The sequence below is a fragment of the Pipra filicauda genome, unplaced genomic scaffold, assembly GCF_003945595.2.
Source record: "Pipra filicauda isolate LSUMZ 115617 unplaced genomic scaffold, ASM394559v2 scaffold345_size814242_pilon, whole genome shotgun sequence".
In the NCBI taxonomy this organism is placed as follows: domain Eukaryota; kingdom Metazoa; phylum Chordata; class Aves; order Passeriformes; family Pipridae; genus Pipra; species Pipra filicauda.
Genome location: NW_024104471.1, coordinates 729,421 through 754,419, shown reverse-complemented (window position 1 = coordinate 754,419; position 24,999 = coordinate 729,421). Strand labels below are relative to the sequence as shown.

The 24,999-nt window shown below is 37.6% G+C and overlaps 1 protein-coding gene across 1 annotated transcript in view; it reads left to right on the top strand.

Annotated features, from left to right (window-relative positions):
- The first annotated feature begins 5,039 nt into the window (after positions 1 to 5,039).
- Positions 5,040 to 24,999, top strand: part of SPON1 (spondin 1) — a 34,317-nt gene continuing 14,357 nt past the window's right edge. The window contains exons 1-2 of the mRNA XM_039384295.1: positions 5,040 to 5,156; positions 6,646 to 6,710. Of these exons, the coding sequence (XP_039240229.1) occupies positions 5,040 to 5,156; positions 6,646 to 6,710 (182 nt within the window). The remainder of the gene's footprint in view (positions 5,157 to 6,645; positions 6,711 to 24,999) is intronic.

Genomic DNA, 24,999 nt, shown 5'->3' with positions numbered 1-24,999 from the left:
TACAGGGAAATATTGAATTTGTACATACTGTGGACAAATAATGAATTCTATTCATGCATGTTTATATATCTTATAATATGGGTGGTTTTCTCAGCTGCCACAAAATTGCTGTCATAAACATAGAGAAGCCAAAGTAAAATGGGCAAACACAATCCTGGTATAATTCCACAGACTGAAATGCATTTTTGCTGTTGTTTATGATAACTCCAAATCTGAGCTACTGGCTTTAGTATAATCTGCCTAAATCTAAGTCAATCATAGATTTAAAGAGAATGTAGTTGTTGTCATATAGTAAAAATGAGTCTTTGTCTTTAACTATGGGCTTTTTTTTTTCCCTCCCAAATGAAGCAATTTCTGACCAAAAGCTTAACCTTTTCAAAAATGCGCTTTTTTTATGAACCAGGAAAAAACACCTTTTGCACCTGCTTTCATTAAGAAATCTCTTAATGTTGAACTGCATCTCAGTCTTAGGACAACTTCAGCAGCCTTCTTGGCTACACCTGCTGAAAAAAAAGATGTATTGACATCTCATGATAGCAGCCTTGAAAATAAGTCTTGGTAATGAGCATGATAATAGCTACGGGAAGCTTATGCCATGCTCCACATAAACAAGAAGTCCTCAGAAACCTGGGCAGACTCAAAGCAGGTTAACTGATACTGGAGTTAATCAAACATTCACAATTACTATAAAGCAAATGTGTATATTTACATGAAGTTGAACTCCAGAGCAAGTAAAGTTACAACTGCTTTTATCAGAGAAATATTTTATTATCACAGAAAACACAGCTACTCCCTTTCTCTTTCAAAGTTTTTATAAATTTCAGCGATGTGCCCACATCAGTGTCCCTTTTTCATTCAAATACATCTGTAAAACTAAAGTGGGCAAGATGTCTACAGATTTTATCAACCTGGAGAAAACATGTTGTATTTCAAGTAACACATCACAGAAGTCTATAATGTGCTGAGCATTATTTAGCCATGTATTTTGTATTAGATAATACTTTAAAGATAAGACTGGCTTTTATTTTTCTCTTAACCTGGAAAGAAAGTGTGCATTTGTACTGGAGTTAAATAGTGCCTTTTTATCTGGTCTTATAATGTACCTTCTGACACATTTATTGCTGCAGTGAACTTCTTCATAAGTGAATATCATGCAACTCAGCTTCTACTGAAAGCTGTGCTACTGTATCATAACAATCCTATGACATTAAAGAAGGTACAGCTTACTCATAACTTAAGCAGAATTTAAGTACTTGTACTTAAAATTACAGTCCCTTCCATCTCTACCTGGTAACATCTTTCTAACATTAAGTGGTTATTAGATGAAAATCATAGTCCAGAGTTCAGATATCCCTTTGCTCAGCAGCAGGGACAGTTTTAGGACAGCTGTAAATATAAACCTCTTGACAGAAAATTGCACCTATATCAAGGTATAAGCAGTAGTTTGAGCATTATAGCAAACACTGTCACCATTCCTAGTTTGGAAGAAAGTTGTCTGCTTTCAAGAGGGACCTTCCCGTGGCCAGTCCCAAGCAGGTACATCCTTTTAGCAGTGAGTGAGGAACCTAAGCCCAAGAGGAACAGCTGTACCATCCTCTTGTCTGTGGTGCTGAGTCTTCAGGTGTCCTTGTAGACTACCTGGCTACTCAGAGCATGCAAACAGGTGTTTGTGTTCTCTTAAATGTTTCCTCCTGATGCCCTTCTGTGGTAAGACCACTAACTATACAGCATATGTAGCAACAAGGAGCCAGAATTTGAGGTTTTGAAGACTTCTGTTAGCCTGAAACTATTTTCACGAACTGAAGGAGTCTTAGGGATACTGAAAATACTTTTTTTCCTCACCCTTAAGTGATTTCTGTGTGTCTGCCCACAGTGGAGTTGGAATAAGGTCTATTTATACTAATCATAGAAGACTGATCAGATTTTAAGAGCACCCCACTATCCCTCCAAAGCACTGTATCATTCTAATTTTTATAGCATTTTGTTCCCCACGGAAGACATACTGTGCATTATACTTTTTCATTCTCACTTTATCTTTTTCTCCTTCAATAACAAATTATTTTTGAGGGAAAGGATGATCCTGCAGGGGAGATGCTATCTTAAAATTCAGATGTGTAGGTTTGTTTCCAGAAGACATCCAATTCATCATCTATGAATTGAAGATAATGTTGCTTTTTCTATTTTCCAAGAAACTTGTGAAAATGAGTCCGCTGCGGACAGAAAGGCATTCAGACAGTATGAGGAGTGTTGTGGAAGGAATCAAGTGTTCTCTGCTCTAAAACAATGGAATGAATGCCAAGCAGCAGCAGTATGAAATGAGGGAAATTAAGCTCTGGCCCAAACCAGGTGTTTTTCATTCCCGTGGTTCATTGGATCTGGCTGTGATTTGGATGTCAGATAACAACACTGTCATTTATTTAGCTGAACCGAATCACTTCATTATTACGAGGTACTAAGTGATCTGCACAGTGATATTTTCTAATGTTATTTGGCACACATGAAATAAAAACAGGAATAAAACTTGTAAAAATAACTTCCGGTATAGAAAAGATACTGATCGTGTGATTTACCAAAAAAGCAGCTGGAGCACATGGAATAGTTTACATGGCTTTCCAGATCCTACTAATCTCACTTTCATTCTAAAAGTATTCAGATGATGCTTAAAACTTTTACTGAAAGCTTTCATTACTTTTTAATGGATATTACCCTTTAAACTTGTTGTTTTAAATCCCCTTGGTTGAGAAAGACTTCAAATCAAATTCTATCTTTAATGATGCCTTTTTGAGCTATGTCCCACTTTTCATTTGAAGCTGAGGAAATGTTTTTAATCTTTTGTAGGTGCACAGTTGAACAATCTAACTTAGCAGTGGTTTTATACCACTACTAATTGCCATTTAATTGCTTTATTCTGCATGAGCATTCTTTTGTACATTGCAGGAAACAATGGATGTAAAGTAAATGATTCATTTTTTTAGAATTACATTCTCAAACTTTTAAAATCATGCTATTAGGACTTTTTGGCTAAAAGTTCATAGGGAACTTTCATAGGGAACTTTCATAGGGAACAGCTATTGAATCAGCCACCCACCCCCAGCTTGAACACCAATGTAGAAAGTGGATCTGGAGAAAAGGATGGTTGTTTGATATTTTCGCATGTTTTAACTTAGGCCAAAATCCAAATTATACTGAAGTCAATCTACCATGATGACTCCAGAGATATACTTTATTTCTATATGGCTCTGTAGCTGCTGACAGACAGTTTCCTTCCCCTTTTCCCCCCCACTTTTATTGTTGGAAGAGGTGCGTATCAGACTTGACCTAAAGGATTTTCATCAGCTCCAAGAAAGAGCATTGGTGCCCTTCCCTTTATCTTGTTGTGATGTGACATTTTGACACTCTGTCATTTAGTAAACAATCTTAGTTTTCTTTTTCAAAATGTAACACTTTCATTACTTGTAAATCATTGTTTCCAAGACAACTTGCAACATACCACAGTGAAACCTCCTCCTTCTCTTTCCCATATTTTGACGTGAATTTGAGAGTTTGTTTACTTCAAAAATCAAAGCAAAACATTGGGAATACGAAGAGAAGAGAAAAAATAGGTTTAAATGTAGGACAGCAAGCACTAAGAAAACGTTAATAAAATTAATAAAAAGTATGTGGTGTTTTATGCCTCTACTGTAAAGTCTGTGCATTTGGGTTATTCAAGGCAGTTGGGTTACATCAACTAGTTACATATTATTAATTTGTGGGTTTCTCTTCAGGCATATCCTCTCAGTTTCTACCACCTGCCAATAACTGCAGGTAAAGAGATTGGCCAGAAATCCAAGCACTGTATCTTTGCTGTGGATTGCTCTCTATCTGTGGATTGTTCACGAGGCTCTGAACTCGTGTGTTGGATAACATCTGTTTGTCTGGGTTGTTTAGGTTTATCATGTTCCCCCAGAAGTGTGGAAGTCAGCTGGAGAGTCTGGAGGCAGAGGAAGGTCACTGCTTTCTGGGGGGACTCCCCGAGCCTGATCCCTGCTGGAGGTGGGGGAGATGCAGGCTGGTGACAACATATGTGGCAGTTGGACCTGGGATCCCCAGGCTGATGCCAAGCCTGGCAGCCAGACCTCACATGGCAACAGCCTTGCAGACCCAAAGATGAATTGGCTGTATTGTTTTCCAGGATTTCGTCTTCTTGATGTAAAGACTTGTCCAAGGAAAACTCGTTACTGTACAAAGAATGTACTCGTGTATCTGTCTGTCTGCCAGTGCATGTAAATATACACTGGCACTGATAGCAGTGTAGGAGTTACATTTAAAAAAAAATAAATATTGCAAATCTGCATGATATGGACAACTGCATAATTAGAATATCAGTCTGGAATAGCAATGATTTAATTCAAGTTGTATCTTAATCCTACATAACTGTCAAGGAGCTCTAGGTACAAAAGAAAGTGTATTTTCATTCCAGGCTCAACAGAACACTGGATTCTGCATTTTTACATTTTTGTTCAGGAAGTATCCATGAATTCTGTGCTTGCATCTGAATTTTCACCTTCCTTAAAATTCAGGGATGTCTGAATGCACCACGCTTTGTTCCTTATTTCCTTCCCTCTGCACTTACTGCTAATCTATTAGTCATTGTTCATCTACTCCTGGTATGCATTTTTAATTTGAATAGCACGTGTTGAAATGCTTTCAGACATGAGTGGTTTGGATGCTAGTGACATAATTGCTGCCTTTTATTAGATAAGCAGTGCATTACGTTAATAAACATAATCATCTGTGCTCATAACAGACTTTTGTTGCGATGTAAAATACACAGTTAATGATTTTGAATGCAAATGTGTTCTCAAGGCAAGTAAATGAAGATATGCCCAGCTGGAAAGTTTGAGGATGTTGAAACAAGGAAAATTAAAAATTAAGGCAAATTCTATCATCAGAGAAAAAGAAGTAATGTCTTCTAACTTCAGACTTTCAACTTCATTCATTGAATGAGTTTCTTTTTAAATCACTTTGAGCGCAAAACTGTCTCTTCTATTTTTGAAGGCATGGATGTAAAGGTTACTATAGATGAACCTGTATGTGATGCATCCTTCCTGCACGGATCTCATCTCTGTTTGGTTCCACCCAGCCCAGCAGGCAGGCTGGGAGAGAGGGTTGTGCTGGTAGGTTGCCTGCCTGCCCCGGTGGATCTGCCTGCTGGCACAGCCCTCCTGCCTGCTGTTTGATTGCTCCCTCTCAACACAAAATTCTCTTTATTCCAACTGTATCACTAGTATGGGAGTTTGATAAAGTATTTTTATACTCACTTGCCTTTGTAGAGTTGGACTTTCAGCTCTCTTAGCTCAGCACACTTCCTGTGGTCTAGGCTATGGCCAAGCATCTGTATATATATATAAATGATTTCCAGGAAATGTCTTATCCATCCACTCAGCTTAAGGGAGAGGTCACATATTTATTCCTAAAACTGAAAACCTTGTGTGTCACAGAGAGGGCCCGTCAGTGCTGTAATGCCCTTGCTTTGGTAAAAAGAGAGAGTCTGAAAATAGTGACAGTGGTAGAAACAACCAGTGAAATTTGTTTCCTTTGAAGAGGGGTGTGTATGGACTAGAACTAGTCTGGGATGTCAGGGCTGTTGCTATCAAGCAAGAAATGGCACTGTTATCACTAAACTGAAAGGTCAGCTCTGTTGGAAGTGCCAATTACTGGTAATGTATGAAGTGGGTTTCTTGGTCTAATTGGGAAATATTTTAAAAAGACAGTAGAAATCATGTGAGTGAGTTGTGAACTTTGTGTTCCTCCAGGCGAATTACTGGGGTGGATTCCTAGGGGAGATGGGGAAAATGCTTCTAAAAAAGTGTGACAGATGTCTTTTGGGCATCAGAGCCTTGTTAACAGTCTCCTGCCTTTGTCCTGGGTTTACTGCACCAATATAAAGTTTAAAACTGCTGATGAGGGAATTCAAAGAGACTTCAGGAAATAATCTTCGTACAGTGCTTTGCCACACTGTGAGCTTTCAGAAATGGCTGCTGTATTTCACCTTATAATTTTCACGTGCATAAATGGAGAGCAAAGAGAAAATGCTATCAATGGAGGAGTTTGCCACACATCCACCGTGGACTCCTTACATCCTTAAATGTATAAGAATAATAAATAATATATCATACATGCTCACAGGGTTTGATTACCTAGACGAGCTGCCTCTAACTTTCGTCTGTACATCTGTAATGTGTTAAGCAATTTTTCTGTCCTTGCTTTTTTTTTTTTAACCTGATGAATTCCTGGTGAAAGCTTTCCCTTGGCTCATGATGCAAAAATAACATTGTCTGCAAACTACTACTGGTGTTTTAAGGTCACTCCAGGTCCTGCAGAAGGTAAAGAAACTGTGCCCAAGGTCTGACTGCCTTTGTTTGCTGCTCTTGCCTCCTGCATTCATAGAGGCTCCTTGATGGATCCTGTGAAGCTGAGGACACAGGGTGCCCAGATAACAAAAAGGACAAAGCATATTTCTCATAGTCAGAATCAAGAGGGATTTGGTTTGGTTGTTGGGGGGTTTTTTGATTTTTTTTTTTTTTTTTTTTTTTTTGCTGTAGGACACATCACTCTCATTGTAAAATTGTCCCAATCACTTTCTTGTTTTGCCTCTTTTAACAGAGCGATGAGGTTTTAACCGTCATCAAAGCCAAAGCACAGTGGCCGGCCTGGCAACCTCTGAATGTGTAAGTAAGTGGGGAATTGTGTGCCTCAGTAGCCTTGTGTTGAGTGCGGGCTAAAGGGCCGCTCTAATTGTCTCACATAACCATTCACACTGGTAAAGAAATAATCTAAAAATATGTTGATAAATGGGGGTGTGTGTGTGTTTGTTGGTTTGGTTGGTTTGGGGGTTTTTTGGTTGGTTTTTTTTGTTGTTGTTTTTTGATTTCTTTTGGGGGGGTATGGAGAGTTTTTGGCTTTTAGTTTGTTTTTTTTTGTTTGTTTGTTTGTTTTCCCAGCAACTGCTTCTCTCTTTCCTTCCTCTTTAGCATGTCTTCGTTTTTTACATGCTTTGGTTCACTCACTGTTGCAGTAGGATTATCCTGTGGAATTTGTGCCTTCTACAAATAAGTGGTGATGTTTATTCTATGCTTGCTCAAATATATGTCATACTATTGTACACATAGGAGCAGTATTTTTTAGCATCCTGCCTCAAAGACTTTGACAATGCTTTGTATCGATACAGCAAATCCTCATCCACCAACTCTCAGTCTAAAGGACTAATTCTTCAAAATTGCCTGTCTGAAACATTCCATGATCCTGATGGTACTGTAACCATCACTTGGTTGTTTCACCGAGACAGCAAATTGACTTCCCAGGGTCCTTTCTCTGTCACTCAGCAGAAAAGAGAACAAAACTCTTCTTTCTGGATATTCTTGAGTTTACTGGTGGCCTTTCGAGGGCGATGGGGGAGGTGTCAGGGCAGGGTGATGTTTCTTGAATAACTTATCTGTACTTGGCCCAAAGTTGATACTATCCAAGCCCAAATGAGTGAGACTTACAAGAATTGACTAAAGATGAGAGCTCAGTAGAAGGGGTCACCCAATTAGCTGACAGTCAAATTAAGTCCTTGGAGAAGGAGGTCAGTTAGTTTACTGCGAGATTGTACAGACCAGGTAGTCCTGTTTCCTCTGTAAAAAGTATAAGGGAAGCAGTGAAATGCTGTGCCTGGCTTTGTCATCTGTATCTCAGAAAGTATGTGAAAATTTGGAGGGCAGTCAGAAAAAAACTGCAAGAGAGTTCAGTTTTCAGAAAACATTCCCTACCCTAAGGGGCTTAGAAACTCTTAAGCAGCTTAGGGCTTAAGCTATTCACTTTATCACCTCCCTCTCTGGGAAAAAATAAAAAAATAAAAAAGAAAAGAGGTTAGGAGGTGAGCACAGCTCAAACAGTGAAAAGATTTCTGATAGCTGATCCCTCTTTAATCTAGGGAAAAAAAAACAAAAAAACAAGGCCAAAGTACGAAATCCCTCCTAGCATGGAAGCTAAGGAAATTTGTGACAAGGAAATTCTAACTAAAGGTATGGGAAAAGACTTTACCACTGTGACTAACCTCCAGAGCAGCTTACCTGAGCATGAGATGGATTTTCCAACACTTGAATATATTTTAACCCTGAGACAGAGTTGTAGGCTCCGCACAGGAATCGCAGGTTAGGCTTTTTTTGACAGGTGTAATGCAAGTGGTCAGTTGAGGTGACAGTAATGGCAACCTCTCTTTATGGTCTTATCCCACTGAAATTTTCAGGGTTTAGATTTGCTGGTGTTTGCCTTGTAGTGACTGTGGGTAGCATTTTTTTCCTTTGCTGCCTTCTTCCTATTCACTCAAAACTAACACTTTTTTTTTTTTTAAATGAAAACTTTTGTCCACTTCTCTGTTCTGCTCTGGTGACTTCTCAGACTGAAACAAGCCAGGTATTTTTTCATTCCAATTTCAGTTATTTTTATAAAGCAACATTTATATGTGATGTTTCTGCATTAAAGTGAGCAATACTACTAGGAACTGACTGCTGTGGGTGCATGGAATGATTTGACATTGACAGGAGAGCAGGTTTGTAGTTTTTTACAGGAGATGAAAAGAGGATCTCCTGCTTACATCACAAAAATCAAAGCTAATTAAAGTATGTTTCCCCTATGATCATAATGCTGAATTTAATATGGCTCTGAGAAACTTCACAAAAAAGTTGTGTGAACAACTTCAGATACTTTCTAAGGGATATTCTTTACAGACATACCTGCAAATGCTTTTGCAACATCCTTCAGATGTTTTTCCAGTCAATTCTTGCCTTTTCTATATGACAGTTCTTACCTTTCAGTAACATCAAAAAATCTTTATATTTGTACTTTCAAATGCTCCTCAAGGGTTCCTCTAACCCTGCACTTTACAGGTAGTGTTTGATTTTTGGCTTTTTATACAAATTTTTAATCATATATTACCATGGTGTCCTACTTTTTAATTCCATTTAAAAATATGGTCTAAGCACACAAGAAGAGAAAACTTTCAATATCCATTAACTGGTGTTAATTTCCCATTTGCCATAATGGATGCTCCTTCTTGGAATTTAGATTAGATCTGTGCAAGTATTGGATAATGACTCCTCAGGATAAACATTTGGTCTATTATTATGCATAGCACAACCATCTTCCTAATCAAGAATTGACTAAAAGTCATGAATATTCTTCTTTTGCATAATCATTGGTTATGTATCTAATGTATAATATGGTATGATAGTGGTGCCAAAGTGGTGTTACAATGTGTCATAATAAGCACAACATAGAAACCTTCCTGAATGTATTTCACAACAATTATAAAATGCATAACACTAATTTATTTATGGAGGTCCAAATCGTCAAAAATTGTCAGATTCAGACTGCTCTCACTTCAAAGTTTGCCACCCAATTCCATGTAATGAATGTTATTGCCAACCCTGTCCGAGTTAGATTACCAAGTTAGTTATGGTGATTACACTTAAAATCAGAGGGAGAAGAGGAACAATTGCCACCAAAGCTTGTGAGAGGGCTGTAAGGGCATTAATCTAATTGCTGCTGTTGTGGAGAAGGTAGGATGAGACACCATGGACACCAGGCTGCCTCCCTGGTGAATATTGTACTGGAGAATAACACCCCAGAGACAGCGGGGCTGGAGGGCAGGGACACACAGAGGTGGTGACAAACACTGTAATGGAGGGCAGACTTATGGGCTCAGTATTTGCTCATCGGAGGCAGCAGCTCAGTCAGGCCTATCCTCTCAGGGAAAACTCAAGAGAAATCAGATGAAAGCACACCCTGAGGCTCGGCACAGCCCCAGGTACCAGCCCCACTGCCCGCTCAGAGGAATTGCCAGCCAGGACGGGCACTGTGCCTCCCCCTGGGGCTGCTAACTCCTCTCCATCTTTCCAAAACAGCCAGGGAGATGCAGCACCTCCTGTCCCTTGGGCTGCCAGCTCCTCTCCATCTTTCCAAAACAGCCAAGGAGATGCAGCACCTCCTGTCCCTCGGGTTGCCAACTCCTCTTCGTCTTCCCAAAACAGCCAGGGAAATGAAGCACCTTCTCTCCTTACAGAGGCTGTAGCAAGACAAGACACTAATTCTTGCCCACATCTTGAGTAGTTGGCTGTGAACCCTTGTGTTTCCAATCTGGTCACCCATAATAACGTGAGAGAGGATGATCTTGCCTGGGCACCTCTCGGGGATTCATCATGGACTTAAATGGCTTTTCTTCTCCCCGGTCAATGCTGATCAATAAGGTTGTGACTCCTGAGGCCAGTCACGCCTCATTTAGTAAATTTTCAAGCCCTTGTACGGAGGGCATGAAGTGTGTAAGTGTGTGTTTCTAAATCTCACCATGTCAAAAGTCTTTGGTTCAGGACACCAGAGATAAGGAGAGAAATATAATTGGGAGCTTTTTTTCTGCTGATGGAGAAGAAGTGCAGATCCAGTGCACACAAAGTGCCCCGCCAGGGAGAGTTCTTTAGCTTCAGATATGAGTAAGATAAAAGAAATTACAGTAGGGGACAAAACAAGTTGTCAACCCTAAGCAGGGAAGGAAACAACGACAGTAAGTAGTTTTCTGAAGTGCTTTCTGTTAGTTACAATTAAGGTTAATACACTTCAGCATATTGTCATCCCCCAGTACGATTATTGGTGTGGAAACTATATCCTGCCATATTTCTGTCTGCTTTTTATCATTCCTCTCCTCAGTCCCTATATGTGCTCTTTGTCACTGTTTTCCATTATTATTATTATTCCTATCACTCATCTTCATTATCCTTCATTCGGTTTCTTACCCAGGGCTCCAGTATGCAGAAAACTCTCCTGAGTTCTCACATGTAGGAAGAGAAAGATTTGGGTGATCTTTGTGAACCAGTTTTATGGTCGCCCAGCTGAGGGACAATATTGGTAGCATGAGAAGGGCGAGTGCCAGACAAAGTAATAAAACATTCTGCTGTTGCTTATATTTGTATGACCAAGTTGTGTGTCTGAAATTCTGACTTTAAAGTACTCGCAGGGAATGCATTCTTCCTTGAGCACTCTGGTATCAGTATACAGCATGCTGTCAAATCAAAGCAGTTTTTCTTATCTCACTTGTATAAACAAGAGCACACCTCACTGCTCCCTTCCTCACAGCCATGTTTCAGGCAGAATCAAATTTTATTTTCATACTCAGCTGCAAATCATTGGCCCTTGGCAGTATGGAGGATAAAATACATCAAAACCAGATAATGCCACTGCTATGCAAATCTGCATATCTGGCACCTGTAAAATAATCAAGCCATGACAGAAGAATTTGGGATAAAGGAGGCAAGACAAGTTAGTATGCATCAAATTATCCAGGAGCTAATACCTTTTTAAAATTTTCCTTGAATTCACCTTTTTTTATTATTTTTATTTTTGTTTTTTTCATTTTTGGCTGTATTCATTATTCCTTTTATTTCAAATCCAGACATCTCTCTTGTGACACAAAGGGAGAAGTATTGAATCACAATTCTTGTGTCTAATCACTAATTGTTGTTCCTGTAAAGCAGGGAAGAAGGCATCCCCATGCACACCATGGAATACAGACTTCCATGGGCATGTATAGCATAACACTGATAAATACAAACATGGATCAGATACAGATGGAGATCATTTTCCAGTGTGTCATGTATCCCATTATTAACTGCTCAGAACTTATAAATTATTAAATACCAGTAGAGATAGTGTGAGTTTTCCAGTATTTTTTTGTTTATTCTGTCTTTTCCTGGTACATAAAAAGGTGATATTCATTTGGAAAAAAAAAACAAAACAAACAAAGTAGCTTTAACTTTCTGTTAAACCTTTCAGATTCTAAAAAAATGGCAAGACCTCACTTCTCTGCACAAAGAAGATGCCTATTCCCAATTTCTATCCTGCCAGAGTTTCAGTCTGCAGTCCTAGCTAGAAGAACAAATATGTTTGGATAGGGGTTCCCAGCAGTATGACTGTAATTATTACTAAGTGCATAATGTCTTTTTTATTTACTAATATTTTTGTTTTGTTTAATAATTTTAAATTTAGTGGGTCAAACTGTAGACAAAATATTTCAATTTTATCTAGGTAAATGGCATGGTGAGAGTATTCAACATTAAAAGTTTAGGTTTTTCTGAAATATTCTGAAGAGTTTTAATGCAAAAACCCTACTGCTTTCCAACCTTTCTACCACCTCAGTCCATTCCTAGTCACAACCAGTGTACATTGAAGAGAAAGCCATTTTTCTTTATTGTAATTCTGAACTATTTGAAGTTTGGAAAACTATCCTTTCCTTCCTTATTGTCTCTCCTGTGGTCCATTTCATCTCTCTGTATTGTTTGTGTGAACAGTCATGGTCCTGTGGTTTTACTCTTTTTCTCACCCAGCAGCTCTTTTCCATTTATTTGGAGATTACCTGAAAAAAAAACCCAGTAAGCACTCGAATGTGAAGTTTAGCAGAAAAGGAGGCCTATTCCTTTATAATTCAGATGGATAGAAGTATTTAGTCCAAAGTTTATAAGTTGGTATGGTTATCTCATTATCTCCTAAAATTATCCCGTCAACTTCTTTCCATTTCAAGTCTTGCATATCTTTTCTCTGACTAGAAAGATATTAGGGCTGTTTTTCCTGGCTTGCAAGGAGGATATCAGAAAACATCCCCATATTTCCAAGTAAGGTTTTTTTTAGGATTGAGATAGATAATGTGACTAAAGTGGGCAACAAAGCATACTCTTCCAGAAATCAGTCATGGAGTGTTCTATGGAGAGGTGACGGGGAACGCAAAACTGTTCTGATCCAAAATAAGTTTGAGTTGACAGATCATACTAGCTGGAGGGAAAAATGCTGACCTACTTTGTTACATTTTCCTTCCTTTATTCTTGAATGAAAGCTCTTTCAATCTTCCAGAATTCTTCTGTCACAATTTGGGCAAAAGAATGTATGTTATATGTTTTGGTCTTGCAGTGAATTTGCTGCGATCAATAAGTTTTCATTACAGCATTTGGGAATTGAAAGCCAAGCCCCATCTGCGCCTTCAGTGTTTGTTTTTTTCTTGTTTTACTTTTATTTTACTTATATTTTTAACTTTTGCATTTTGGGGTGGTTGTTTTTGGGGTTTTTTTTTTTCACTTTACTGTAATTTGCTGCTATTTTTGTGCCCACAGAGCTTCTCTTCCTTAAAGTGGCCACCACATCAGATCAGTGAGCAATTACTTAGATGCTGTTAGATGGAGAACGTCCAAAGTGAGAAATAGAACTCTTCACTGTCTTCTGAAATGCGATAAAATAACTCCTTCTCCTTATCTTATTCTTCACTGTTAAACATCTCAATTTATTGTGTCTGCTGCTCTGCTCTTTACAACTCACACAGCCTTAATGTGATCTCACTGATAAATATCCCTGTGTAAAACTACCCAGGATTATGTATACGGTTGCACACTTAAAAGAAGTCTTTGGTGGCTAAAAGAGCTTTAATAACAATTTGTGCCTATGTTGATATTATTGATACTGTTACCTAATCAGTTCCATCAGATGGCAGAGAGCTAAACAAACACGTTTTCCGTGTAAACATGATTTGTCACTGAACCTCTTTGTTGACCTCCCATGTTGCAACTTTTGTGAGCTTCGGAGAGAGGCTAATTTACAAGAAGAACATCGGAAGGCATTTAGCACCATTTGCTGTAAACGCCTAATTCACAAACCATCATTTCCTGAAGTGTTTACACACTTAAATAGCTATTAGTAACATTACTAAATGCATAAAAATACGACCAACTTTCAGTGTTCCCAAAGCTCACTATATTTTCATGAGGGGGAGGGGACCTCTGTTAGGCAACAGACTGCAGCTAAACCCTATCAGCTTCCATAATTTAGTTGTTGCCCTGCCTGTTTTATCAGTAAGGGCCTGATCTTCAAGTATAACTTTTTAAGTCAGCCACACATCCATATAAGCAGCAAAATAAAGGTTATCACCCCATGGACTTGAACTGTCTGGGTTTGATTCTCCTTTCCCTTGGTAACACCCACCTCTGAACGTAAAACTCGAGCCAGCCACCACTGTCACATAGCACATCCTTGTAGCTCAAGCTTTGCTAGTTTGCATGAATAATTGAATATTTATCAGCCATAGAAAGACAGCAATCACTAGGATTTTCCCGTTAAGAAGACAGAAGTTTTCTGAAGGAGATTAATTTCTATAATGTTTGGCAAACAGCAAGTTAACAACCCCCTTTGTAAGACGGGAAGGGGGTATGTGTGGAATGAGTACAAATCAGCTGCATGGTCTCATTAATTAGCAATCAGTCTGTCCCTGTTTTGTGCACTTATGAAATGACAGTCGATGGCCTTTTCAGTTCCCTGCCTGCCTGGCAGGAGAGACTGTTCCTGGAGATCAAAAATATTTTGTTCTCTTTCCAGGTGTTTAACTTTTTTTTTTTTTCTTTGAACACCCTTCACATTGCCTAAAATAGAGTGAACGAATTAGGTAATTTGGAAAAGAAAACACTTGAATTTGTCTTCTTTTTTTGACTGTTGTTTACTGAATTCAGCTTCAAAACCCCAAAGTTTCTGTCCAACCAAAGATGCACTTTTAAAGTAGCCTACAATTTACTTATATCTAGTTGAAATTGATTTTCTATTACTTGCTTAACTTCTCTGTGCTGGAAATAAGACAAAATTACAACATTTGCATAATAAATGGAGTGGTTCTATAGAATTAAAGTTTCAAGTAGACATTTTTTTTGTGTTGTCCCATAAAAAATAAATATGTTATTTGAAGAATCATTTTAAGATTTTCTGAAAATCTGCTAGAAGTAATCTTTTTTTTTTTTTTCAGGATTTTTGTAATTAATCTGTATACCTGTCTTTCTGCAGGATTTGAAAAATTAATTTACCTATTCGTCTATGTGAACGATCTATTTCTTTCTAAACTGCATATGCAGATAAAATGTACATGGACATGAGCCATGCCTAAAGCTGGCATTTTTCTTTTAATAAGATCTACATTAAAATATATTTATAGGCTATATTAAAAATCAGGTAGGTACCTTGTTGTGTTACCTACGTTTGGAGTGTCTCGTTACCTTGCTGGCTCAGTAGGAACACACCAACACACCAAACCCAAACAGAAATCCTCCTTCTGTTTCCCTCTGGACGCAGATGTTTGCTGTGTCTCACTCAGGATCCCAGTGGCAGTGCCAAATGCTGTTCTCTACTAAATTTTAATCAGCATTGAGAGGTGAATATTCAAATCACTGCACCTTTCAGCTTTGATAACAGAGATAAAAAATAATTAAATACCCAGAGCTCCGAAGACTAGAGGCCTGACAATGTCTGTACATTAATTCTGTGAGTTAGCCCTCCTAGAGCATTTTGTTGAGGGCTGATAGAATTATTCACAAGTACCACACCAAATTCCTCATAGCTTGCAAACTAAAATTCATTGAAAAATACCTACTAATTTTCTTCAATCATTCCACTTCCTATTCATCCACTTGAAATATTTGATATGAAATGAAATTGTACCATAATTTCTTTTTAAATATTATGAAGTCACAAACATTCAGTTTTGCATGATGTCTAGGTGAGTAAATTCTGAGATTGGATGCTCATTTTCAGTTGATGTAACTCTTGTGCCATTAAGAGTGCTGAAATTATTTCCTGGCTTGCCATGCAATAAATAAATAGCTACCCATAAGTAGCTGATATTGGTATGAGAATGTAATTTATAAAAATTTACATTATAAATGAGTAAAGCATTCATTTGCTCAATTAATCAAGCCCTGAGAACTTAAAAAAACCCAAACAAACACATTTGAGCACACATACTTGTGTTCGGGTTTAAATGGCATTCAGAAGGGCAAAATACAGAGTGAACTGCAATTAACCAGCTCTAATGGGCATTGTATAAATTTTATTTGTTGTTTTCTCCAAAGTGGTAAGAAAAGCTCATATCATAGCCCTTTAATCATCTGTGCACTGCATATCATGAATATTTGGTTCTACAAATTGCTTACAAACACTGTTCCACCTAATGATTCGAAAAATAAATCATGCATGTATATTTTTTCCTTGTGTGACTAAGCATCAGCAGGAGGTTATATAAAAATAAGGAAGCTTATTATTTATTTCTACTTCTTATATTCCTTATAATGCTCATTTCTCTTGCATACTCGTTAGACATTTTCTCCTAATTGAGTGCTGCATTCATCCATCTTCCAGTTCCTCTGTACTTTAAAATAGTAAAGTTTGTGCATTTTCTTACCTTTCAGGTTGATATATCCTTCCATAGCTGATTTAACCCTTTGAACACCTTATGACTTGCCTGTGGTTGAATTACCTTGAATTTTCTTTTAATAAAGAAAAGTGAGTGGAGTTAACTCTTGCTATAAAAGCAGCAGCCTCTCTCCATACAGAAAAGTGGACAGAATGAACAGTTCAAAAAGAATAACTGATTTTAAACTGAACTTAAATGTAACTACAATACTAAGATAGTGCCCAGCTGCCTGAATTTACCTGAAGCAAATTTTAATGACCATTGTAGGGATTCTTGGGGGCAAAAATTGCTTGTGTTGTTAACTGCAGCTAATAGCTTGCAGTAGCAACAGATCTCTGACCACAGTAGTGTGACCATTCCTTGGCTAGCACTTGGTTGGGAAGCCAGCCATAAAACCCAAACTAGTCATTGCCACTGTAACAGCAGCTTTGCTGTGCCTGAAGGACACTGCACTCACAATAACATCTTTTCTAATCAATGGCAGCTGCACCCAGGAAAATCAAACTTCCAGCAAAGAAATAATTAAATTTGTACAAGCCCATCTCATTGATAACAAGTCGTCATGAACAGCTGAAAATAAAAGGATATAAAATTGCTGGCAGCTAAAGCATGAAGAATTGAAACAAGGAATAGGCTGATGAACTGCCTGAGTTACAAATTCATTCTCAGTGACTTGCTGTTGTAATGAAGTGGGATGAGTGAAATGTGGTTATATTTGACATCTCACTGGATTTATGCTATGCAAAAAGAAAATACTATTTTTTTTTCTTAAGAATTATGATGTGCTTTTCTCTTGACAGATGAGTTGATTTAAATTTTGAGATGCTTGAAAGTATTCTTTAAATTCCCTGAGTGACTCTCTCCAATTACCTCCACGCTTTTATAAGAATAAAAGTTGTAATGTTGTATTGTATGGCCCACATTTTCCCTTAAATAGGAGCTCTGGGAATATTTTAAAAAGATTTTGTGTGAGGTATGTCTTGTCTAAACTTAAACCTCTGCTTTAGTTCTATGGTGAAAGCATTACAATCTCTATAGTGTATGTATTTATAACCTGAGCAGTGTCCATAATGAACAGCTACCTAAGCCATCTGCATCTGTAAGAAATACACTGCAGCAGGAGCAGCTCTGGAGTGTGAAACAGTGCTCAGGAAGTGACAAATTTTGGGGATGGGACGTTGCTTTGGGCAGCCGCCACTCAGGTCACATGGAATGTGGCTGCCTGCTGGCAGCAGGAGAGAAGAGGAAAAGCTCCAGGGGTAGATTAGTCAGAAAGAAATCAGGTCTGCACTCCGAGATTGCTCCTCCGGGATATGAACCAGAGCACAAAGGGAAATTCACCTCAGAAGTGCATCTCACCTAAAACACCCAGAGATACTCGTCCTTCTGCACTCAAAGAGGATGCTGTGCACTGTCACTGCACCTTGCAATTCATTGCTGGCACAGAATAGTAGAAAGTGATTTCAGGATTGCCTGAACAGAGAGAAATAGCATGTTCAATCATGTTCTTGTCTGAGTGAATTTGACCAATGGACTCATTTATCTAACAAGTGCAAAATGTGGGAAATGTTACGTATCACTTATAGCTCACCTTGTAGGATACTGATTACAATACCTTGTTTTCAACTGGTTTAATTTCTCTGCATGCTGAGTATGAAAATTTCAATTTTTCATGCCAAGTTAGAGGAAAATACAATGTTTTACTTATGTTTAGAGTGTCATAATAGCTGCTTATTGATTAAGGCCTTGTATTGCCATCCTTTGGAAAAATGACTTGACGATCAATGAGTTGAAGAACTCATCCACATCTGACCAAGTTTAATGAATGTACAGAGATCTCAGTATTCCTGTGATGGCTTGGTAACATCTGGTAGCTCGTTATTTCTTCAGGAACTGACCTTATCAGAGATGCCATGTAAAGCATAAATGGATGAGCAATAATTTTGCAGAAGCCTTAGTGGAAGCCAGCGAAACGCAGTGAGAACAAAATCAGAATGCAGAGATCAGACTGGTGGGGGAAACATTTTTGGATCGAAGCTTTTTGGAACGAAAAACCATTTTTAATAGTTAAAAGTGAGCTGTTTTGGTGAAACTGCAGGAAGAAGTGGAGAAAAGCAGCACACATGAATTGGCATTTGCATGCTATACTCATGGATGGCAGTGTTACTCTTGCAAGATATAATCAGGACCTGAATTTATATAAAACACCGACATGTAAATGTGAATTGCTCGTTCTTTAGGGGTTCAGCAATACGTGTTATTTTCCTTACATTAATTACAAGTAAAAAAATTATCTTGAAGTCCTAAAACTATGAAATGTTCAAATCCAAACTGATTTTCTTAGAAACTAACATCCTTATAATAAAAGCGTTCTCAGGAAATATAGCAGAGGCAAAAAGAAGCCAGTTCTCAGAGGAAAAATACATTATCTGTAGGAGAAAGGAAAGTACTTCGATTAAAGTAAATATCTTGTTCAGATTTATGGACTCAATTTTTTGGATGAGATCTCTTGTCACAGCTGTGTGGAAAAAATACTTTCTTGTAGACTGTTATGTGAACATGATGAAAATGCTTTGTAAGAAACTCAGGTTTCATGGTCAACTGCTCACAAGGGGAACAGGAGTGTAATTTTTAATAAATAATATTTCTGGGGCTAGACTTTCAAAAGACCTAGTTAGTCACAAGCTGTGGAAGTAACAATTAATTCTTGCAGAACTTTCTAGGCATTCTACAGTACCTACTACTGCACAGAGGTACACCAATAAAAAATGAAAATACAATGTTCTAGTAGCTCTGTGCTTTTTAAGTGTAATCTTTTATGAGCATGGATGTGTTATTTTAGCCTTATAGTTAAAAGTTATATTAAGTTGTTTGGTGACATGCATCCCAGGAATGGAAAATGATGATAGCCTGCAAAGATTTCTGTTGTTTTCCCCCACCCCCAAATATGGTGTTCTACAAAGCAACTATTTTGATTCTTGTATGGCAACATTTTATTTCAATAGTGCCACTACAGCATGTGTCTTTACTTTTTTTTTTATCCTAAAATGGATAAAAAATCCAATATCTGTCAGTCTAGATGTACATGAAGTTTCCTTCCACAAAATGACAGCATAGTACTAGAAAACATTTTCAAAGTTTGGAGATTTTGTGTACAAAATGACAGGAATGAGAAGAGACCAGACGGAGTCTCTTGTTTCTATGGCAACACGATGGTGTGTCTAGCTCAGCTATTTCCTCCTTTTATGATTTTATAGATAGCGGGGATTCATCCAGTGAAGCTTAATATTGTCAAAAATAGAATTCTAACCCCCAGTCTAATCAGAAATAGCAATGCATAAAGGACAATCCAATACACGAAAACAAAACAGAGGGAAAAAGTTGGCTGTGACTTCTGATAACATGAAGAAAAATGCATAAATTTCTTTGGAGCTGTGAAATAATTCTGAGGGCTCCAGCTCTTCACTTGGCTAATGGTTAAACTGTATTTTATGTCAGAAAATTTCCCGTGGTATAGCCTTCCTTCCTGCTCTGTATCATTCCTCCACATTGTTGATGTCCTGTCTTATGGACCTTAATCTGTCAGGTGATCCTCACCTGTGTGACTTTGGAAGGTTCACAGATGTGTCAGTAGGCTCCTGACAGCTGGATGCAGGAGGAATTTATGTTGAATGAGCAGTTTATCTGTCAGCAGACCTAATCAAAACACTTCTGTTGAAAGGCTTTGACTTCAAGACGGAAGTGTTCATGTAAGACTTTAGTAAATGTATTGTTTCACATTGAAAACATAAAGTTTATCTAGTTTTCTTAGGGGTTTTTTTTAAATATAAGTTCTAAATTTTATCCAAGAAGTAGAGATATTTGTTTCACCAAAACAAAATTTCTACTTGAAGTAAATCTCAGACAAAATACATTTTTAAAAAATCCGTATAGAATAGTAGACATTTTTACAAGGTTTTGTTATTCATCTGTATTTGAGATTGGGTGTGATTGAGCTCAAAATGCATGTACATATCTGGATAATATAAGATAAAAGCTTTAATCATATGAATTACAATTTTATTAATATTTATTAATATTTCAGGAACAAAACAAGAATGGAAAAACCTAACATGTGCTGCCCTCACAACATGGTTATTTCACTCTAGTTTTATGTCTCTACAGAGCTCCATTTAAATGAGAAGATAACAGTCTCCTATTTTTTCACAGACAACAGAACAAAATACTGTTGAGTTGCATATTAGCAGCTCAAGGCTGCAAACTTCTACCTCTCTTAGTGTGCATTCACATGCTGTTGTAAAGTACCATGTTACCTGAGTACCATTTATCGTTATATACATTTACTAAGTGTTGACTAAAAAAAGCCCTAATCACAAAACTATATTATTCTTATAGAAAAGGATTGTCTTAAGTGTTATGTGTATTATTGAGACCCAGGGAAACTTCATTGTCTGACAGATGGTCTGACACCCACGTTAAGACATTCATAATTCAATCTCCAAAAAAACCAACACCTAAGCAAGAACATATGTGTTTGTCGGAAAAGAAAAAAAACCATGGATCATTTTTTGTCAGAGCAAGCACATATGGCAGTTCCATTTTCTGTCACCATTCACTTTTCCACCTAAAATTCAAATGTCACTAGGCAAGGGAAAAGTTGAATATTAAAACACAGAAAAGATTTAACTGAGAATAATCACTGCAAGGACTTTATACTAATTGTTCATGGAAGTTAATGGCCATCCAGTTAAATCAAACTTACCCATCCCATTCTGTCCTTGCTTTTGTGTTCTGTACATGTTCCTCCCATTGGTAGTTACTGTTTTATGATTATTTCCCAAACATCTGTTGTCTTTCCTTGAGCCAAAATAATTTCCCTTTATAATTTCCTGAGTAATCAAGTAAGCATTATTTTCATGCAATTATATGTCTACTTACTAATCCTGACTCCTCATTCTTGTGTAAATACTCACCAAGTAACTGGAACAATTTGCCATTTAAATTTCTAGTGAATAGAAATCTATTTGGGAAATTTGAAATTTCCTATTGCACTTTTATTAATGCAATGATAATTAAACATTTTCTCTAATTCACATCTCTAGATACCAAAAGGTATGTGCCTGTTAGATATATAGAGATGCTCAAAGAACTGGAATGTGCATTGTATCAATAAAAGTGTTGGACATCAGAGATTACACTGGGACTGGGGAAACATAAAATGCAATTCCAGTTTTACGACATTTGCAAATTAAACGGTTTTGAAAAGCAAGACAATACTATGTTAAACTTTTTGAAAGGATTTTGAAAGAGTATCTACAATTTTTAGATATTCCAGTGAGTAGCGTCATGGTATTTTTTGTTAAAAGGAGATATTTGTGGTAATCTAATAATTTCTGATAGGAAGCCAGAGTTCATTGCTAACACAGTCTCATAAATAAATCTATGCTGTTTATCTGATACTGTTAATGGGAGAGGAAAGGATCAGGCTGTGATGGTTCTTATGCTGGGTTGAAGAACTGGTCTATCTCGGGACAAACAGTGCATGGCGTGCAGATCAGCCAGGTTGAAAAAGGAGATAGATAAAAAGCAACCATGCTCTTACATCATCCCGTAGGATTTCCTGTGTAAATAGGTTGGTAATTACTTTGGGCAGACAATTTGTAGCCCCAAAACTCCAGGGAAGCAAAGCAGACAGGTTTCCTGAATCTGTCCAGTGATTCCTGACACATGGTTTGACTGTGAATGCTCAGTAAGTGATCTAAGCAGCAACACAAAGTTATTCTAAGCAGGAGTAAATGTTGCCAGCACCATGTGGGATAACCACACCTAAGTGGTTTGTGACAACCTGCAAAGAGCACACATAAAAATAAGCAGTTTCAGAAACTGCAACCCTAACTTGAGATATCTGAGATTTATTTATTTTATTTTTTGTGTAGATAGCCTGTTCACATTTGTTAATCATATAAAAACACCCACTGATAAATGAAGGGATTAAATAAAATAGCTGGTATTTTAATGAATAATATATCATTATTACCTACACTAGCAACCCAGATATGCTTAGATGACAATATGAGAATGTCTGGAAGATGCGCTCCATGAAGTCCCTTCCTTTTGTAATGCTTTTAAAAAAACCCTCAGATTAATGATATTTTAGAGCAACATTTCCTCTGATGATTGGTTTAAATGTCAGTGGCAATCACATAATCCCCAAGTTCCATATGCCATAACATATCCACCCCTTTTAGCTGGTTTTAGGCAACATTGATTCAATGTTCATGTTATTGTAGCTTTCCTTCCCCTGGCTATTCTGGGACATGTACATGTTTAAATTATTCATTAGCTTAAGTGCTTACCTGCCCTGCACTTAAGCAGGACTTAAGAAGGATTCTCCCCTTCCTTCCATGCAACTCTGAAGTTCTGGGTTTACTTTCAGGTGTTGATACCTGTGCATAAAACTTTGTTGTCCATGTAGTGTGGTACTAACTCTTTTCCATCACTTCATACATGGTTTTCTTAATAGCACATCATCTAAATATGCTACCTAATTTGTTCTATTAATTTCAGATTTCTAGGAGAGTATTTTCCATTCAGTTTTAGATCTTAATTTTCTTCCTTTCTCTTCTTTGAAGATAGTTCACTATTCAGGATGTTATGACTTTATTCAATAAAACAGATGTTGTGTAGGTGCTGCTCGTAGGTAGGTGGTGCAGAGTTGGAAGTTCAAGGGTGTGAAGTGTGTTTTCATGCTCATAAAGTTATTTGTATCAATAGCAAAAAGTTCTTAAGATGGGTAAATAAGAATGTTCATCCTGGAAAGCTTAGATGTGATGCAATGTAAACCTCTAAAAAAGAAGGATGCTGCTTTTTACTTACTAGGGTTAGAATAGACAATTCATTTAGTATTTCCAAAAATATTCATTTTTCATGGTCATGTAATCAGATAAACTCTTAACTTAAAAAAAATGTGGTGTTTTCCCATCAGCAGCACCACCTAGAACAGATACTAAACCAGTGGCAATGGGTCCACATGGCTTTCAAATACCTCCCACCTCCAACAATTGTCAGTCTTAGACTGGTTTCTCTGCTGTTTCCACTTTTTTCTTCCTATCTGAAAAAGCTACTATTTTATCCTGAGCACAAGCAAGATCAGATCCTGGTATACACAAATGAATCTAATATCCAGACTCTAATAGTGGGTTTAGGATGATTATACCTTAATGCAGCTCTGTGAAAAAACTGGAGAGCTATTTCAAACTACTTTATGCTCCATATAGTTATTCACTCCATGGTATATATCAGATTTCTTTTTCCCCAGCACAAAATATATAAGACTACTTGAATTAGAATTTAATTTAAGAAGGCTATCATAAAAATTAGTATTTTACACTCCCCTGTTCTCTCTAATTGCCCACTTAATCACATTATTTTTTTCCCATAACCAAAGTCAGAACTTGGATGGTGATGAAGCGCTGCACATATCCAGTATTTCTGAAGATGTTTTGGGCTGCTGGCTTTTCCTCCGCTACTGCAAAACAAGTATCTAAAACATTGGCTTATTTTATTTCAAAAAATTATTTGCATTTGTGCTGCCCCACCTAAAATCATCTCCAGTAGCCAGCCTGGGGAGCAAGCAAGAGAGCCTCTGCACTACACGGAACTTTGCAGTGGAAATACTGATGCTCTTCATGTTCAAGTTTGTCCTTATATAATCAGCTTTTGTGTTGCTGGAAAAGTCTTTTTGCATGGGTGAGGCAAATCGTCTGCTTATATGAACATAGTCCACGTAGCATCCTGTAGCAAAATGCACATTGATTCCAGTGGTACAAGCTCAACCCTACAAATGGTCTTATTTGTTGAGCTAGTTAGTATCCTAGAAAAAAAACAAGTATATGCTCAGGCTGCCTTTTCGTGCTTGTTTTGCTTGTATGTTAACCAAATATTAAACCAGAAGTAACCACAAAGTTTCATTCTATGAAATATAATTTTTGTTATTTCTATCCTGTAACTCTGCACAACCACCTTCCTTGTGTGGGCTCTGTTACCTTTTTCAGGGACCTCAGAACACAACAATATTGATTCGACACTCAAAAACATGTTTTGCAGCAAGCTGAGTTTTCTGTTGGTTTGTCAAAGGCTTTTTTAACCCCCACCCCCAGTAGTGATAGCAACTAGATTGGCACTTAGGGAGAAAACTTGCAAAGCAAAATCATGTTTGTGCTCTTTTAGTCTTAAAAAAAGGAAAAAACACCCAAAGGACCTAAACAAAAACCCACAATCCCAAACACCACAAAACACACACACACAAAAATACACTGCTCAGTATACAACATCCTTGTAGCTGGAGATCCTAATCATGCTAAGAAAAATAAAATAGAATAGAAATAAAGGGAATGGAAAATAATTAGGATGTAGGACACTGCCTAGTACTTTGCCTCACTCTGTACTATGTGACAGGAATTGCCAGCAGGCTGCTCAGGCTCACAGTGGAAAAGTACTTTCTGCTTCAGACAAGGAAAGCAGGATTCCCCTGTCCTGTGGGGTTCTCAGAGTTGTCATCTGGCACTTACCTAATGTTTAGGATCTGCTTTGCAGTTCCTGTTTGGTTTGAAGCATGTATATGTGCAGGGGAAGGAAAAGGGACCTGTTTGTGTCTCAGTGCAAATTCACATCAGTCAGCTACAAACTTCAGGCTTTCCTGTGGGCCTTACCAAACA